We start from the raw sequence: 19,397 nt of genomic DNA, 5'->3' as shown, positions 1-19,397 counted from the left end.
TACAGTGCGGTGGCCTGCGCCGCCCGAGGCTGTGTGCGCTGGCCCTTTAAGATTTAGGATTTGGGAGTGACGCGGATATGAAAGCTAGTTTATCCCTCTTTCCTTCGCTATGAAACATATTTAGAAAAACTCGACAAACGGCTCATAGCCCAAGTTAATTAGCGAATTAAGATGCTGGCATATGTTATTCGTTAAAGAAATCCAAAACAGAGTGCGAAGTGATTTCGACTGATTTATCACGTCGGGATTATTGTAGGTCGCAGGGCCGTCCTCCTCCTCCGAGCTGCTGCTGGGATAACTTTGGAGAAGTTCTTTGTATTCGGGGGAGTCACACAGCTTGGCCAACAGGCTGAACATGGACTGGGGCACAGACCTTTGGGTGAGTTTGTCCTCTGGTTCGCTTTCGGGGGGTCATAGCCTAACTACTGTCAGGGAAAGCCATAATGCGATTACTTACATAAAGTCCGGTAACGGTGAACGTCATGTTTTTGAAGAACAAATGTGTGCAGAAGACTCTGGAGCTGCCAGACGGTGCATTCAGGAACACGGTTCCGACTTCGGACAGATTTCTTTAGCGTTTGGAAGTTGAAACAAAGAGAAGGCAAGCTTAAGCTCAATGCCAACATTGTTGCTTTTAAGATGATTGAAGGAGTTTGAGTCTTGGATTAGTATTGCACATTAATCCGATGCTTTTGTTTTTGTTTGGATCTTGGATTCTGAGGGAAAGATGTAACGTTACATTGTGGGATTTATGAAGAGCACGAGGCAAACACTTACTGCTATTCAAAACTTCTTCCAGATCTAAATCACCTGCGCAGGTTGTTTTTAGAATCAGAAGAATCGGAGGCAACGTTGTCAAGTAGCCTCGTAGTCTATTTCTAGCAACTATTTGACCTGTATGAATAAGAATGTTGTTGGATTGTAAAAGGTCAGGATACTATTTGGTCTGGATACTGTCAGCTTCGAAAGCGTGTTAGGTGTGCTGAAGTGGGTTGTACCTGCAGTGTGATGCTTCACTGTTTACGCTCTGGCACTCCTTGCTACCATAGGGATGAAATCAGATGATGTCATTTGCGATGAAAGGAAGCTTCACCAATGAATATCTAGTGACCCATGTGTCTACCTGAGTGCCATGAGTAATGGCTTCACTGAAGGGACACTGATTTAAATTGATTCATTAGGACAATGCAGAGCCAATAAATCAATATAGTGATTGAAATCAGCTTCTTTAGCTGGAAGTCAGATAAGATGTGGAATGCTATCAAAACAAACCAAGTTGCTCTAGTGTACAGGCTGTTGAAAAGTCCCCATGTTACATAAACTCAATGACTGATACACTTCATGTGCAACTACACTGTACCGTCGCAATAAAGCCACACATTTGCAAACACTCACATTCCCATGCAGGGAACCTGGATATGTAAAATGGAGGGTTGTGACCTAATTTCAGAGTCTCCCCCTGGGCCTCATCCAGTGTCCCTCTTCAATCCTACATGCCGGTGCAACAGCCTAATTAGTTTTGCCCTACTTTGATGAGTTAGAGGAAAAACTGCACCCCGTTATTAATCAGAGGCTCTCTGTAGTCCTTCCTGTTCATCACGTAGAGTTGTATCATGTTTTGTAAACTAAATACCTACACAGAAGCCCTTTTTGTCAGTGTGGAATACGAGTTATTGAATGCATTGTTAAAAAAGTTTTTTTTTGTACTGTGTGTTTACCTGTATAGCCTCACCTTGTTGGGCTAGACAAAGCCCTGGAGGCATAATTGGTTCGGGTAATGTTTGGCTTGAGAGTCATCCCTGAGGCAAAGTCAGCTCTGTGGCATCTGTCCCCTGATTGCTGTTAATCCAGTGGCTATTTTAAGGCACAAGTTTACACAGTGTGAAGGCAGTGTCTGGGCATTAGCTGTGATAGCCAGACTTGATAATGGGGCAGGTCTAACAGGGCTGGGCCGCTCTCTTTCTAGAAGACGGGGTGACTCAGGGGTGAAACATCCACCCAAGCCTTGTAGGTCGGTGACTTTCAGGCTGACTTATTAAGAAGTTATGTTGCAATCACTGTGTTGCCATTTCCTTGCTGGTATTACTGGAAGTATGGGAAGATTAAGTGTGTCTTAAGATAATTGAAACCATTTTGGACAATACATTTTAAGACTTTCTTTTATTAAACAATAGTGTGTGTCGTAAACGTTTGCAAATGAAAAATTGTGTATGGTGCTCCTAGTTCTACTTTTACCAGGGCAAATTTAGAATACTTCACGCAGCAAATAAGTGGAAATGGGGGAAGGTGAAGATGTGCAACTGATGCTATTCAGTGTTCCCAAGAACGCATTACAATCAATGAAAGTGACTCAAAACTTTTCAAGTGGAAGAAGAGCTGAAGTAATAATGAAACATGTTCAATCAGCTGATTGAGCATTTAAACGTCAGCAGGAGTAATGAAATTGAGCACAAAACCAGCTTACAGTGATATAGTACTTTGACTGTGGCTTTGGATAGTTTTTGATAGCTAAAATGTGACACTCATTGATGTTCAAGGAGACAATCATGGTGTCCTTGCTCACTGAATGGTTGGTTTTTAGATCATTTTATTAAAGCAGGCATTTCTTTAACCGGGGCACAGTGTTGTTTTTATAGCTGTCACACTTACATTACAGAAGTCATCACTTTCTATTTTTTTTCCTGCTATTTGATAAAAGGGCATTGGAAGTAACCTAATGTTTAATATTGGTAGATATTGCATGCTCAGAGTGCAGAAGGGCCCGACCGATTAATCGGCCAGGCGATAATATCGGGTGGTTTGAGCATATCCAGTGACTATTGGTATCGGCTAATTTTATCACAGATATGTGCTGATAATACTAGATGTATTCACTAATCAAATAGCATTTCATTTGAGATTAATTGTTTTAAACTAGCAGTTCTCTTTAACCAGCAAAGTATTATCACGTGATGCAAGTCATGAGCAGTTACTTTCCAGCTGAGTGACCATCTTCTCATCATTATGCTGTATATTCTTTTCCACAAGTGTTTGATAACTGCATTTGAGGGATCAACACAATAAAAGCGTATATAGATATCTATATCTACAGATAAAACATAGATCTAAGTAAAATATTGGCCGATATATCGGTATAGGATTTTTTCCTCTCCCAAACATCAATATTGTTATTATTATGACAATTATTGTTGATATCGGCCCCAAAAATCACATATCAGTCGTGCTTTACAGTTAACACACTACCAACTTTTTTTTTTTTATCAAAAGGAAGAAATCTATAACTCGGAAACATTCTGAAATGTAATTCTGAGTAAACTACATGTGATTATGGATAGATAGATATACTTTAATGATCCCGAGGAATATTCAAAGCATCCAGTCGCAGCTTATAAGACACACATGACAGTAGACATTTGTTATGTCTAACAACACCCGCTGTCCGCCCTGCATAGATCAAAATGAAACCAGTTAAAGGTTATACCTTCACCAAGAAAATGTATATAACCTGTATAGGAATGATTCACATAAGGTTACAAACACACATTTGTTTTGTTCTTATGGGGTAAAATGTTGGGACAGTCATTCTGCTCTCTTCATCAGTCATAGTCCTGAGTGAGACATATTTTAGAAAAGCCATTATGCTATTGTCAAAAGAAGCCACAGGAGGACAATCCATTAAAATGTGTAGTTACTCCCTGGTGTGAAAATTGTTGGTGGGTGAAAACCTGTTTTTGGCACCCCACTGTGACACATTTTCCTCACAATATTCCTGACAAAAAAGCCCCGACATCGCATAATACAGCCTTTGATGCAAGAAGATGAAAAAAATAATGATAATTGGACTTGTGTATAATTTACTATAAAAGGAGGGTAATTCAAAGTGTTTAACAATAAAGTGAAAAAAAACCCAGCAGAATAAAAAAAAAAGCTGCTAAAATGAAATTAGTGCCGTTTTTGAGCGATAACACTGAGCAATGGAATGAATAACAAAGAAAACTGGAACCAGGCAGCAGCACCAGCTGGAGTATTTTCTGAATAATAATATCATATATTTAAGATGTCAAAGTGCAGGACAGTTGTAGAAAAATGTATCATGGACATGAAACTCCCCAGAAAATCTATGTATTATACCTTTAAAAACTGATAGTGTCCTAGTAAGAAATGTAAAACTAGTCACTTTATTGTGTTTTCAGTGTGCAGCTTTAGTGTGTGCAGGGGTGCAAATAATAATAATAATAATAATAATAATAACTTTATTTATATAGCACCTTTTAAAAACACAGGTTTACAAAGTGCTTTGACAAACAGCAAGAACAAAGCAAACTAAACACAGAAAAACATTAACAACAGTAAGAATATAACAGATGCAAAATACCAAAAATAATTAAAAACAATTCAACAGAAAAGAACCCAAAGTGCACGATACACAACCAGACATATATAACCCAACCATCATAAGAACCATCATAAGAACCCAGGAACACAAGAACCCAACAACATGAGCTGAGACCAAGAGGACCAAAGATTTAAAAAGATGTAAGAAACTAAGAGATAAAAGCAAATAAAAAGCAATGAGAAGGTAAGCGCAGTAAAGGAAATAAAAACAAGTGGTTAAAGGATCAAAAAACCCAAAACTATAATATTAATAAAAATAAAAATTAACTATAAATACGAAACATAAATAGACAAAGTAAGTAAGATAAGAAATTACCAAGTTAAAACACAAGAGGAGATTAAGATATGAGCATAAATACGAGATAAGACCATAAATAAAAGACAGTAAGAAGTAGAAGAAGATAAAAATAGTAAAACCAGTAAGAGAAGACATTAAGAAGAAGCAAAGGGTTAGTTGACCATGAATCCAGAACTGTTGTTTATCTGGAACAAATCTGCAAATCTTAACTTCCTTCTTTCATACCCGTCATCTGACACATCGTGGCATGTTGCAGCAAGTTGTACAAAAGCTTCTCTGATTTTGACAAGGGCAGATGAGGCCTGGACCTCCATGCCCTGTATGTTATAGGCCAGGCTTCTTTATACCAACACTTTGTAACACAACACAGTTATTCCTACTTACTCTGTCCCGGTTAGATTACAGCTCAGTGTTATGTCTTCACATAGTCTGAATCTGTTTCTGGATTATTTGTTTTTCATTCTAATAATTAGTGGGCGGCTGTGGCTCGGTTGGTAGAGTCGGTCATCTCTCATCCTGAAGGTCAGGGGTTCAATCCCCAGCTCCTGCAGTCACATCACATTGTGAAGTGGCCTTGAGCAAAACACTGAACCCCCAATTGCTCCCACTGCTGCGTCAGTGGAGTGTGTGAATGTGTTTTGAATGGGATAATAGGTTATTTCTGATGAACACTGTACACAGCAGCCTCTGCCATCAGTGTGAGAATGTGGTGTAAAAAGTGCTTTGAGTGGTCAGGAGACTAGTAAAGTGCTATACAAGCTCACCTCCATGTACCATTTACCATCATTCATTTTCTGTTCTGTTGACATGGGGAGGTTTAACTGGATGTAGACTACTTTTGCTTGCATAAAAATCTGTCCAAAAGAAAAACAAGGTCACAGTAAACACTTAAGAAAGTCAACATTTGAGCTGTAGCCACAGCCACTGGAAACTGTCTGTTTTTTCTGTACTCTTCTTTCAAATACAAGACGTTCAATCATTTATGAGGAACATTTGTTGCTTAGAAAACCAGTGTAGGACATCGGAAAATCTGTTAGCTGTAATGACTACTATGACTTCTGTTCTGTAAGTAATAATCCTAATTTAACCCTCTTACGTTGCCTATTGGTTAGATGTTATTGTGCTGATGGCTGACAGGCATTTCTTTCTTCAAAGTGTGTTTCAGAGACAGAGGCTAAACTTTGTCCCATTCATTTGTCCATCGTTTATTTGGTGTCTCTTCTGTTTTTACCTGAAGGCTATAGGGTTCATCAGAACGAGGCCAAACTTGTCAGAAATCCCCTTTCATCAACACCCCCCCCCCCCCCTTCTGAAAAGCAGCAGCTACGGCAGTACAGAAAGCTGAGGGGGAAATGTTTTGATTGTAGAGCGAGAGAAGATTTGCTTAAATCTCGTCTCACACTCCTAACAGGCTTGTCCGAGCTTGAAGGTGTCGGGAAGTGCTCTACAGAATAAGGAACAAAGAAGTATGAGGAACGTGAAATCCCTCCTTCATACGGAATAAAACTGAAAGGAAAAGTCAGCATATTTAGCTGCACTGTGCTAAATGGTCTCTAAATGAAAAGTTATGTCCATAAATAGGTCAAGAATCAACATTAATCAGGGCCTTGTAAAGCTAATTCTATGCACATAGAAGTACGACAATAAGAAAAACATGTCCTGTTTTCCTGCCTGTGACCCCTGTGTCCTTTGACTGTCCTCTCCCTGCACCATTGCCAAGATGATATTTTTTTGCCCACATGGAGAGCATTCATGCAGTCTAACACACATGGATGTGTTTATTTTGAGCCTTCTTTTAGGATAAATTTAGATAGCCTCAAACTCAACCAGAACACCTCAGTTATGATCCAGAAGTGACTCCATGTTCTGAATCCCAGTGTTGGCTAAATATCCTCTCCTTATTTGCCTCTCATGCTTCCTTCTCCAGGATCAATATGACATCATTGAGAAGCACTCACAGTCTGGCCTGGAGCTGGTGGAGAAGTATGTGAAATTTGTAAAAGAGAGGACGGAGGTTGAGCAAAACTATGCCAAACAACTAAGGTAGGCCGAGCTCTCGTCGCCTCAAATGCTTGTGTGTTGCTCAAAGCGTATGTGTGTGTTTGTGTCCACGTAAGAAGACTGCTTGTGAAATGTTTGTGGAGTCTTATGACAACTCTGGGACTGAATCAAACTTGTCTCAAGAACACTGGCCTCATTCTCCCCCTGCGGTGTGCTCGCTCGCTCTCTCCCTCTCTCTCTCCCTCTCTCTCTCCCTCCCAGTTGTGTCCCAGTTTGCGGGCCCACATCTGGCGCAGAGCTGCTGAGCTTTGCTGGAGAGGAGAGGAAGTGGGAGCAGACTGGCACATGATAGACAGGAAGTGGTCAGAAGCGGAGTGAAAGAATGAAGGACAGCTATTTAAATGTGTTCATAGCAGACTTTTGCTTTGACTCCTATTGTATAAAACATCTGTGGTCATATGAGAGTAGGTTTAATTTTGTGAGCTTTCTTAAGCTGTCATCCATCTTTTCCTTTTGCATGCCTGTCTTCCCATTTGTTTGACGCCCTTTTACTGTCCACAGGAACCTTTCGAAGAAATACAACCTAAAACGAAGCAGCAAAGATGAACCAGAGTGCAGGTGAGCCACTGTGTGAAGCCTGCCTCTAAAGAAAACCGTAAAATTTTACGTGGTTCACTATTTTCACTTACATGAACTGCACAATAATTTCAGCTTAAAATGCAAATAAGTCTCAATTTTTTGAAACGCTTAGTCATTCATGCTGTAGTTTTCAACTTCTGTTAAAAATGCCCCACGAAGGAAGCAGAAAAAATGAAATCCCAAGCCTCTTATTATGATTTGGCCCTCTGCTGCCTCCTTGTTGAGCCTGTGTGTGTATGCATCGTCTTATCACTGGTCCAATCACCGTGCTCTGATCGCTCCACCCTTTCCCTTCTCTCCTCCTCTTAAACGGTAGGTTGTCAAGCTATCAGTCCTTTTTGGAAATCCTGAACGAGATGAACGACTACGCAGGGCAGCGAGAGCTCATCGCAGAGAACATGATGATGAACATTTGCATCGATCTCACTAAGTACCTGCAGGACATCAAGCAGGAGAGGAAGACGGTGAGCTTGAAAAGGAGTGGACCCAGGACTGCACTGCGTCAGGCTTAAAGTCCATATTTGCATCTGCATTTATGCCAAATGAATTCAGTATAGCTTGTTTGGTTACACACAATTTTGCCAACAGGTGAATATGAAATTTGACATGAGAAAATAAGCGTGTAGTACGCTGTGTTCAGGCTCATTTAAACGCACAGTTTAAATTCTGCCGCCAGGGGGCTCTCAATCAAAACAGTAACAAAAAGATGACGTAGAGGAAGGCGGGGAATCATGGGAGTTCTCTCTGCTACCTCCCCCCAAACCAATGAAAACAAACTCCTATTTGACTCTAGTTAAGACGAATGGGCTTAACCGACCTGAGGAAGAGAATATGTTTACCGACGATGTATCCAAGTATAATTTCCATGACGATTTTATCACATCAGCACATACCGGAGTAAGTAAGTCGGCAGTAAGTCAGCTTTCAGTGGCAGTCCACGCTTCCTTATGCAGCGATCTTAGACGTAACATCCAGTGTTTCCACGGCAACGACAAACATGTTGTGTCTGTCACTGCGAATCTGTCATGGCGGCTGTAACTTTTGCTTTATTTTGCATTTTTGCTTGAAAAAGACCAACAAGATGATTTGTATTATTACATAAAAATAGTTCTGCATTAATAATTCAGTTTCTTGACCAGTCTGTAAACGGGCCAGTCATCGCAGAGTTAATGTTCTCTATACTGTTATGCCTTCAGACTGAAAATATGCAGGATGACAGTACCATTTAGAGTGAACAGCATGCAGAAGTGAGAAGATGCTTTAAAGAGTGTGAGAAACAGAGAGGGAGACTTGTAGGAGGAGTGGAGCTCTCACTGTTGTGGAAGAGAAGAAGCCTTACTTAGTGTCTCAGGGGGGATGTATGGTCTGAACCAATGAATTGGCTTTTCTCCCACTGGATTGCAGAGCACTACAGCCGCGCACAGACTCTCACTGCAGACGTGATGTCTCAAACAGACACACTGGTATTTGTTTTTTTTGTCTGTTATATTGTGTGGCTTTTGGAGGTCTTTGTTTATTCTGTGTCCGCCCCTGTGCATGGCTGTCTCTCTCTCTCTCTGTCTGTCATCTGACCCCCTCCTCCTCTCACTCGGTCTATTTTTATGAATGTCTACAGTATCTGATGGAGGCCAAGAAGGCCCAGCAGAGTCTGGAGAGCACCTACAAGCAGCTTGACAGTGTAAGTCATTGAATGTGGTTGGTCAGGTGGCTATATTTAACTCAAGTAAAACCAGATGGACAGAGGGGAAAGCAGTTTCTTATTATAAACTCCTGACATTAATCAAGAGCTATTTAGTTATGATTGGAAATGTAATGTAACAATCCCGACATGCCCAACCTCCCTAATCCGTTTCTTTAGAAAGAAAGAAAAAAAAAACAACCAACAACTACTCAAAATAGAAAGAACCTCCTCAGATTGCATTCATGCAATGACCTCACTTAACTGAATGAACTGAATGTGTTCCCTCTCGTTTTCTCTACATCAGAGTAAAAAGCGCTTTGAGAGGGAATGGAGAGAAGCGGATCGAGCAGCACTGTATGCAGAGAAGACTGATCAAGACATCAACGCCACAAAGGCAGACGTTGAAAAAGTAAGAGAGGGGGGAAATAAAATCTGCATCTCAAAGACTGTTCACCATGATCAAAAGTTAGAATCAGATGCACTTGGTTAACCGTGTGTGTGTGTGTGTGTGTGTGTGTGTGTGTGTGTGTGTGTGTGTGTGTGTGTGTGTGTGTGTGTGTGGACTCCAGGCCAAACAGCAGGCTCATATGAGAGCACACATAGCGGAGGATTGTAAGAACGACTACGCTGCTCAGCTTCAGAAGTTCAACAAGGAGCAGAACCAGTTCTATTTTAATGATATGCCACTCATTTTTAATGTAAGTGACATATATCAACATTAACCTACAGTTGACTTTTAAATGAACTATCCATCGAACACTGCCATTAGTGGGGAAAGATGTTGCTCAACTTCTTGTAGGGCTGCTCGATTATGGCAAAACTCATAATCAGGATTATTTTAAAATTGATACAACATTGATTTTGCAACATCTGGATGACATGAATTAATGAACTGAAACCTTCTGAACATTTTGAAAAAGAAGCAATTAAGGAACCAATTGAAATATATATAAATAATGATATAATAATAATGTTTTGAGGTCGTGGTGATGTGCTCTTATAGACAAAATATAACAACAAACACTTTACTTTACCACACATGAAAAGCCTTTGGACAAAATGAGCTCAACCCTGCATGCATTAATCGTTTCATTAGAAGCCAAAAAACTTGATTAATCGCCCAGCCCCATCTTCTTTTGTTAATAGTTTCAAATGATAAAACAAAATCTACCCTGTTTTTATAATTAGCACTCTTTTTGGTTCAAAGTCTAAAGCCCCAGTTCAGTTTGGTACGGTACCCATTTATTGGGTATTTATTTATTTCCACCTTCAAAAGTTGGGATTGGTACCAAAATAAGGGATCCGTACTGTCCTACTTTGTTGGTACCCTTCTGTTGGGGTGCCAAGGGTAACAATCAAACCGGACCTCTTGGTTAGAAATGGGTTTTTTTAAATCTGTGTATTTAGTGTAACTCTTACATAGGTTTAAGTTCTGGCTTTGAGATTTTTTTTACAAAGCATGATCTAATACATTTTGTCTTCATAAATAAATCTTCTACTTTAAAAATGCTGATGCACGCTATTTTGTGGGCTGTAGGTTCTGCACTTTGTCAACCCTAATAGTTGCAGTGTCTAAACAGCTGCTGTTGTCTGATTTCTAGAAGTTGCAGGATCTGGATGAGAGGCGAGTACGGAAGTTGGCACAAGGCTACGTCTTGTTTTCAGACACAGAGAAGCATGTGATGCCAATCATTGGCAAGTGCCTGGAAGGCATTACTAAAGCAGGCACTAACGTTAATGAGAGGAATGTAAGTCAGTCTCAAAGGTTTCAAAATGCAGCATGGCTTTGTGACAACGCTAGATTTATTGACTGATTCTAATCCATGTTTGTTTCCGATGCAGGACTCCATGGTTGTAATAGAGCAGAACAAGTCCGGATTTGAACGTCCTGGGGATTTAGAGTTTGAAGACTACAGTCAAGGCATCAACAGAGCCTCATCCGACAGCAGCTTGGGTACACCCAAAGGCCCCATGGAGCTTCTGTCAAAGAATAAGAGCAAAAACTTTTGGCTCTTTAGCAAAAGGAGTAAGGTAGGAAGTTACACAAATACCGAGAACATCAGGCTGATTCAGCTCAATGAATGACATCACACTGAAATAGATGAACTGTTTGGCAATGTGTAACTAGCAACACCCTCCATATGTAACAGCAACAAGATTGAGAATATGGTGGGCAGCAGGTGACAATGTTCGAGCGCTAGAGGTAGCAGGCAGGACTAGAACATTCCCCCTACAGAGAGTGATCATGATGGAGCTGTGGTTGTGGCTACATAAACGCACACACACACACACACACACACACACAAACCACACACATGCACACATATATGTAATCGTGCATGAACCTCTCTCATTGTATTGTACATGAACTCAAATGCACCCCGCCACTTCTAGAACAGGTCCTTGCATGACTCTGCCCCCTCCCCCTCCACACACACACACGAACGCACACATGCACACACACACACACACACACATACACACACACACACACTCACACACGTCTCTTTCTGCAGTGTGGTTTCCAATAGGTCAACTGGCAGTCAGCATTCTGCAGTGCTTGTGCTTTCATCAGCACAGAGCCCAAACAACATTGAATTTTCCTATACAGGCATCCACAAACACACTGCTGCCATTATGCTTCCCAGAAACTGGCATTATGTCTCACATCACAATAACACAATAACATCTTTGTATGAACAATCAGGAAGCAACAAGGTTTACCAGATCAGTAACAAACTGGATCAGGTTTAACCACACATCAGTGTTATTTGGGTCCAAAAGAGCTTCACTTCATCTTAAATCACAGATTGTATCTCACTGAGGTCCAGTATGTAACTAACTGGTGATATGAGTAGCTGACCACATAGCAGCTAACACCCCCCCCCCCCCCCCCCCCCCCCCCCCCCACTCCTCCTCCTGCCCCAGCTCTGAATGATCCCTTCTTTCTTCCCTCGCAGTGTTTGCTTGTTCAGCGCCTCTCTTCTCTCTGCATGTCTTACTGGCTGTGCTCGGCTGTGCACCCTTCCTGTTCTGTGTATGTGTGTGGCACACTACTCTGTGTCATCAGTCATGCTCTCCCAATTAGGCCTGTAGCAGTATGAATAGGAGGCTGGCTTCACTGGCCCGGGTGAGCTTTTGGTTTATGCCTGGCCACTTAAACATTTGCGTTCTCCGCAGCCCTCCTGTACTTAGGTTCCCATAACTCTTGAGAAAAGTAGCACCCAGCCAGTACATGTTCACATAATTATAGTGCTGTACTTCCAGCTCTTAGTATTTACACAAGGGATCCTGTTGTAGGGCTGTTTTAAACCCCTCACTATTGAAGACTAGAAGACATCAGTCTCCTGTGTAATTTAGCTAATAGAGCCCACCCCCATGTTCCCACAAAGACTGATAGTTAATGAAGATCACTTCAGGCATGTTTTCAACTTAACCTCTTTTTCAGAGGTCATTGAGGGCATTTATTAAACGACCCCCCAACTATCTGCACGTCTGACACTCTGGTAATCAAGCAGGCTATTTATAACAACGGCACCCTATATGCCGTGGTATTTTATCTATATAGGTCACACTCAGCATAGCATAGGTTGGATCCTACTGAGCCAGTTGGCAAATACAGCTTGAGGAATATGTTTTTTTAATAACTAGGCTTTTGTTGTTAAAGTTAATGCTATCATTCCCGTCATTTATGCTAAATATATTTCTGATAATGTTCACTCTCGATGCACAGGAATGTTGCTTACAAAACTTTACATAGTTTTGTTGACTGTGTGAACTGTTCTATCTTTAAACAAGGCTAATATTTTATCATAAGCCTGCCCATACACAAGAAATGGAAATCAGTTGTTGTTTAATTATGACACATTTGACCTGTTGAAGAGAACAAGTTTTAAAGCTCCTGTGAGGAGTTTTTTGAAACTGTTTCAGGTTTTGAAACGGACTATAATTAATACTGATGCCTCGTATTGACTGCCCAAAGCAAAATCAGAACAATAGAGAGACGATTGATCGGTACTATATTGTGCCTGTTACCCTGTTTCCTGGGTATTTGTCAGATAAAGTGTTGTCCAGGTTGCTGCAGAAGAAAACTCCTTTGTGTACATTTTTCAAGGCTAAGTTTCATAACGACCTGAATAAATTAAGATAAGATAATCCTTTATTTATCCCACAACGGGGGAATTTACAAATTACATTCATATAAAGGAGAAAGAGATTTAGGAAACACAAAGCTGGACATGTACAGGACCAGACCAGGAGAGACATGTCCAGCTATGTCCACAGGGCGGCGCAAAAATCAACACAAACCAAAAATTCCTCACAGGAGCTTTAAAAAGCAATTTTGTACATTCAGAAGCAACAAGTAGCTCCTTTAATACACGCAGAAAATGTTGAGCGCCATATTTTCGGCAGCGCTTCAAACTTTCATCTGCTTGTTTTTATTCATGTTTCGTAACTTAAGTTTTAAAGTTTCATTATATTGTCACTATATTCCTATAATAATGGTATAGTTAAATATCACAAATTATAAAAGCTAGGTTGCTACACTTTGCAAAAAGATTGACCAATTAAAGCACGCTTGGTTTAATGCAGTTGGCTTCACCAGCTCCTACCTTTAGGCCCTGCTAGCCTTCAACCTGGCTGCTGGTGTTGGGCTGCTGTGGTTCTACAGGTAGAGGAATGTTGTTTGTTGCTTGCTGTCTTTCTGTTTGTTTGTTTATTTATAACTGTTTATTGATGGACACTAAAGAAACCAAAGTGTGTTTGTGCATTCAAGCTCTCAGGTTTTTCTGTGCTGGGTTTGCTCCAGTGTTGTCTTCCTGGCTTTGTGGTGTGCTTTCAGGTGTTGATGGTGTTTTTTTCTTTCCCTTTTCACCTTGTTGTCCTCCCCCGTCTCCACCATTTTTGTTTTTTACATCCTCCTCCCCCCCCCCCCCCCCCTGCTCTGCATACCTCATGCTCGGGTGCTGGTGCTTTGGTGTCGCCCCACCCCAGCTCTCTCCCTCTTTGCTCCCACCTTTCACCACACCCCCTGCCCCCTCGCTCGCTAACGGACCCCCTTCCCCCAAGTTCGGCCGGGACCCTCTGTCGTACTGTTTGAAGGAGATCAATAAGACAGTCAAACCCAGAATCTCTTCCTTCCGGACGCTCAGGAGATCGGTGAGTCACATTTGGAAAAGGTTTGGGTTCCAGTAGACCTTGACACACCAGCCCCCCCACCCCCCCTCCCCATAAAGGACTGAATTCCTTTAAAGAAAAGGGACATTAACCTTATTAATAACATAGCATTGATATTATTGATCCCAATGGCTCTCTTGCTTTTCTTGATATTTATACATGTTATCAGTTAGGGGGACGAAGAACCATATTTGATGTTTAGATTTAGATTTAGATGTTTCTTTACACAAACTCTTTCTTTTCCCCTCAGAAGTTTACTCCAGAGAGAATCATGGTAATACGCACATCAAAGCTGGTGTGGGCATCTCAGTTTTGTGACAAACAAAAATGGCCACCCCTTCTGTACAACTTCCGCTCATCTAATTTGGATAACTGTGTTTAAAGAAATGGATGTGCACAATCCCAAGGCTCATGCTTTGTGGCAAACATTCTGACTCCTGATTTGTATTGAAGAGGTGGCCACCTGGTGGTGGAGTAAGGGATGACCGCTGGGGAGCACAAGGGGAAACTGAATATCTCTTTACCAAATGTCTCATTTGTCTGGTCTTTCCTGGCTCACATTATCGATAAAGGTTTTTTTATTTTTTTATTTTTTAGAAAATTGGTTTAAAAAAGTTGCAAATATAAAGTCATATGAGAGGGCTGGGATGTTTTTCTAGGGTGTTTGGTGGATTTGGGTTCAGCTCATTGTCAGACATGAACTACTTTTTAACTGAATTTAAAGCCTAAAAGACAAGTATCTGGGAGATTTGAAACTAATGTCGTGTCAGCCAAACATTGTCCTTTGAGCTGAACTTAAACAGCAGGGTCTGTGCTCCTCCTGAGGTGTGTGTTTCTGGTAACTGTGGTTATGTGTGAGCTGAAACTCAGCATTAATACACCCTTTTTGTGAACTCTTGCAGCCCACAGTGACAGAGGACTTCACCCATCTTCCTCCAGAGCAGCGCCGGAAGAGGTTACAACAGAGACGGGAGGAAATCAGCAAAGAACTGCAAAAGGAAGTAGATCAGAGGTGTGTGCAGTTAGTGTGTATCTGTGGGTAACCTTTTGCGTATTAATAGGCAGATCTGTTAGAAGTGTGGATACAATACTCCTGCAGTGCACATTACTGTGTGAATAACTCTGGGGTGTCTGTGTGAGTGTTTGAATTGTTTACACAGCCCTGAGCTCTGCAGGGAACCAATTTCTACTGAAAGTCACTTTCCCCTTTCCTCCCTTGTTTCTCCCTCCCATGTTCAGCGAGGCCCTGGGGAAGATGAAAGATGTGTATGAGAAGAATCCTCAGATGGGAGACCCAGCGAGTTTGGCATCCCAGATCAACCAGACATCCCAAAATATAGAGCGGCTCAGAGGAGAGCTCAACAAGTACGAGGTAATCCCAGACTCTGTTTTTTAAAATCCTTCTTGTGATGTCATAAGTACTAAACTGTCACATTATATGACTTATTATTCTAACCTATAATGAATTGATCAGAGTGTTAGGTGTCTGAAATGTATTATTAAGGTAGCTAGATTTCTTTTTGGTCTGTAAAGCTAATTTATTTGTCATGTTGTCTTTGTTATATTATAAATAATAGGCTGCCTAGTATTCAGAACTTCACAGATGGGGGGGCGGGGGCTTTAAACCCACTGAGGCATTGTGTTTGATGTTAGGCACAAAAAATAACACATCAGTCTTCAATCATCTCACAATAAATAATATTCATTTTTCTTTTCCCCCTTTTCACTTTGGCTTCCTTTTTTGTAAGACATGGCTGGCAGAGGCAGGAGGTCGAGGGGAAACACTACGATATAAAACTCACACATTCAACAACAACAATGGAGCTCATGATGTGCACAGGTTGGTAAACAGGAAATTTGGATAAAAGGAAGTGATTTGGCAACACGATGCGTGGTCTGTTCTGAACTGGAAACCCATGTATTCTTTTACTCTCCAGCCCTGATGGAGCGCAGTCCGATGAAAGCACTCCTGATCCCTCTCAGGCCATCTACGCCGAGTTCGATGATGACTTTGAGGACGAGGAACTAACTGCTCCTATTGGGAAATGCACAGCCATGTACAACTTCCCCGGTATGTCAAAGGCTGTTTTTCGATATTTGCTTGCCTTTCCATCTCTCTTCATGAAGAGCGAGTGAACTCTGCAGACTGGCACATGTGAAAAATTGATGACTTCTCAAATGTCTTCATAAAGGAGATCACTTTCCTCTGCATGACAGCTCTCCCCCTGGAAATCTGAATTTGACTGAATTTGAAATGTTAAATTATTGAGTCGTTGCGTAATCTTGCATTGAAGCTGTTTTCTAAGAAATGAACCTTTTGACTTTCCAAACTTGGAGGAAAATGTCATGTCAAAAAAGGCTTTTTGTGTGGGCACAGGGATATTGTACCAAATGTTTTTTTCTTTCAGGTGCCAGTGAAGGGACCATCTGTATGCAGGAGGGGGAGGTACTGTCCGTTGTGGAGGAGGACAAAGGGGATGGCTGGACCCGGGTCAGAAGGAACAATGGGGATGAAGGCTACATACCTACATCTTATGTCACCATCAACCTTACTGAATGACACGCATGTGAGAAGCAAGAAGAGAAGAAATGATCACCTCGTCTAACTGGATGCACTTCTTCCAATGGGACCAATCATAAGAGAGAGGCCACAGCACTATGGGCTGGGACCACTAGTGTATCCAGAAGGGGACCCAAATAAGGTGCTTCAGTTTTTTGAGAGCAGCACCCCCAGGTGGGCGGTGGAATGGTGCTTACAGTGTGTTCCTTATGTCTGGCATTACATAATTGTTAACCTAGATACATGAGCCACCTTAAAGCACAAAGTTATTTTACTTTTTAACCCATTGTCTCAGTATCTTTTGGTTTTTGGTTAAAAGTGTTGCATGGACTTTAGGCACCATCACTGTACGAGTGCTTGCTCCACAGCCTAATAAGGCATTACTTCCTGGAGATGAGACAAAGAAGTGGAGGTTCAGGAGAAGGAAGGAGGAAGATGAGTGCTGCTGACATCTTTACACTGAGTGTTCATATCACCTCTGAAAGTTACCTCTCCTCAGCTAAACAAACCTGACCTGCTCTGACCTACAACATGACTGAACCTACAATTAATGACCTGCAGTTCTCATTTGTCCCAAGCATGCCACTTTCTGGTTTTACTGGCACTTGGGAATATTTACTAAACCCTCACGTTGCCCATTGTTAGACTTAAAATCTTGAGTGTCCCCTGGGATGAGTGAAGTTTAGGTGGAGACGTCTCTTCATGCACACAGCAGTACAAACACTCCAGTGTTCAGACAATCACAGAGGAAGTTCAGTTCATGTTTTCAACTGCAGCAGTAACAAGGATTTAACCGTAGTTTTCTCATTGTAACAACCTGAATATTGGACTAAGAATAATTTATTACAAATGTGTATGTTTTATAAATAAAAGTTTTGAGTTTGAGAGAAATTGTACTTTATGTTAAGGATGTTCTCGCATTGCTCTTTTTACCCTTGCACACATAGTGGACAGCCTAGCCACGAAAGGGAGTAAATAATGCAAACATTAAACGTGTTACCTTTAAGACTATTGTATTTATGTAATAAATAATATATTTTTTAGTTATCACATCACCACTATTGTCTTATCAGCTCTTTAACCATTCAAACAAAGATTGTTACATTGTGAGAGACAAACTACACTCTGATTATGTTACTAATGCAGTTTACTTTTGGGCTTACTTCACACCTTCTCAAGCTGATCCACATCCTGTTTTTTCATGTTATGGAGCAATGTGTCGTTGGTGCCTTTCTGGTTAAGAGCATTTTGTATATACCATTTTTGCATGCAAATATTTTTTAAGACTAAATAAATGTAGAACAGATTTCAAAGTTAGATGCGGTAATATCATTTCTGGACAAATAAATATTTGGAAAAAAACATGTCTATTGGGTCTGGAAATTGTATTTTTTTAAGATTTATTTTTTTATCTTTTTATGCCTTTATTGTAGAAATAGGGTAGTAGATAGAGTTGGAAATAAGGGATGGAGAGAGTGCGGGATGAAATGCGGTAAAGGAGCCACAGGTCGGATTCAAACACAGGCTGCCACTTGAAGGATGAATGTACATGGGGCGCACGCACTAACCACTAGGCTACCAGCGCCCCCTGATGAACTTTATTAAAATAAGGTCTCTAAAGCCATCAAACACATCTAATGTGATTTTGACAAAATTTCACATTTATTGTGTTTTTTTCTGGGGTGTAAAATCAAGCTGTAAAAACACACAACTTTCCACTCTCATTCCTATATCGCCCCCACAATGAGCACGTAAGAATATGATCCCTTTGCTACTTAACCAGATAACCAATAGTCGTAGAGCTATAAATCTGCCTAACACCCACTCATTGCTCACTTTTTCCTGTTTCTGTTGAGACCAGTGAGGAGTGGGAGGGCATAACTATGTTGCCAGAGTAAACTGTCCATAGATAGTTTATTTTCCTTGCTGAGGTGTATTGTATAACTCACACCTTTTCAGAACAGAAGAGGGTGTTATACTAAGTCTAATAGATCTGCCCCAACATGAGCTGTCAGTCTGTGGGTGTGCAGTGGTCATACTAACTAAAGAGGGTGTGTTACTGATGCATTCATGGGTGATGATGTATGCACCTCGTTGTTTCGCCAGTGTGTGTTCACCTGTTCACCAAGAGTGCATTAGTGCAGAAGTTCAGTGTGCCCCGCATTATAGTTGATATTTAATTTAAAGAGATAACATCTCTTCTGTCCCTTCCTCTGAGATCCAGCAGTGATATTCCTAGTCTTGAATCGATGACGAAACGTAAGTTTCTGGTACTTTAATGTAGGCCTACCTATGTTAAAAAAGTGTTTATAACACTTTAAATGTTGCTCAGCTGGGTGGGGTAGGCTATATTTGTATAATTTTACTTACCTTCATGTTTTACTGTCAAGTAAAGGTTGGCGCAGTTGTTATTTCGAGTGACTTTCATCTCCGGAAAGGCTGTGTTTTTTTTAATTGACTTGACATGACGATACGTCCGTGTATGGCGCCATCGTGTAATACAGTCTTTCTACCAGTGGGTGTCGCTTTTGCCTTTTGTATTACCTCGTCAGTTAAGTAGAGATTAAACTGGTTAGCCATCTCCTGATTTTAGTGAGGGAAAAGCAATTATTTTCAGTGTACTGAATCAGTTCAGTAAAGTGATT

At 41.0% G+C, this 19,397-nt stretch overlaps 1 protein-coding gene across 4 annotated transcripts; it reads left to right on the top strand.

Annotated features, from left to right (window-relative positions):
• The first annotated feature begins 59 nt into the window (after nucleotides 1-59).
• trip10a (thyroid hormone receptor interactor 10a) lies at nucleotides 60-18,118 on the top strand. 4 transcript variants are annotated; one of them, XM_029278686.2, is made up of 15 exons: nucleotides 60-379; nucleotides 6,621-6,736; nucleotides 7,256-7,312; nucleotides 7,650-7,797; nucleotides 8,949-9,011; nucleotides 9,319-9,423; nucleotides 9,584-9,712; nucleotides 10,616-10,762; nucleotides 10,857-11,045; nucleotides 14,443-14,466; nucleotides 15,095-15,204; nucleotides 15,432-15,564; nucleotides 15,941-16,032; nucleotides 16,130-16,263; nucleotides 16,601-18,118. In XM_029278686.2, exons 1-15 carry the CDS (start codon nucleotides 356-358, stop codon nucleotides 16,750-16,752), a joined length of 1,623 nt encoding a protein of 540 aa, XP_029134519.1. In that variant the 5' UTR covers nucleotides 60-355; the 3' UTR covers nucleotides 16,753-18,118. The 4 variants fall into 4 exon arrangements, with proteins under 4 accessions (XP_029134519.1, XP_020496577.1, XP_020496578.1 ...); XM_020640921.3 differs by lacking the exon at nucleotides 14,443-14,466 and adding an exon at nucleotides 14,010-14,174; XM_020640922.3 differs by lacking the exon at nucleotides 14,443-14,466.
• The last annotated feature ends 1,279 nt before the right edge of the window (nucleotides 18,119-19,397 follow it).

Source organism: Labrus bergylta, chromosome 16 (genome assembly GCF_963930695.1).
Source record: "Labrus bergylta chromosome 16, fLabBer1.1, whole genome shotgun sequence".
Taxonomy (NCBI): Eukaryota; Metazoa; Chordata; class Actinopteri; order Labriformes; family Labridae; genus Labrus; species Labrus bergylta.
This window is presented reverse-complemented; position numbering and strand designations above follow the sequence as displayed.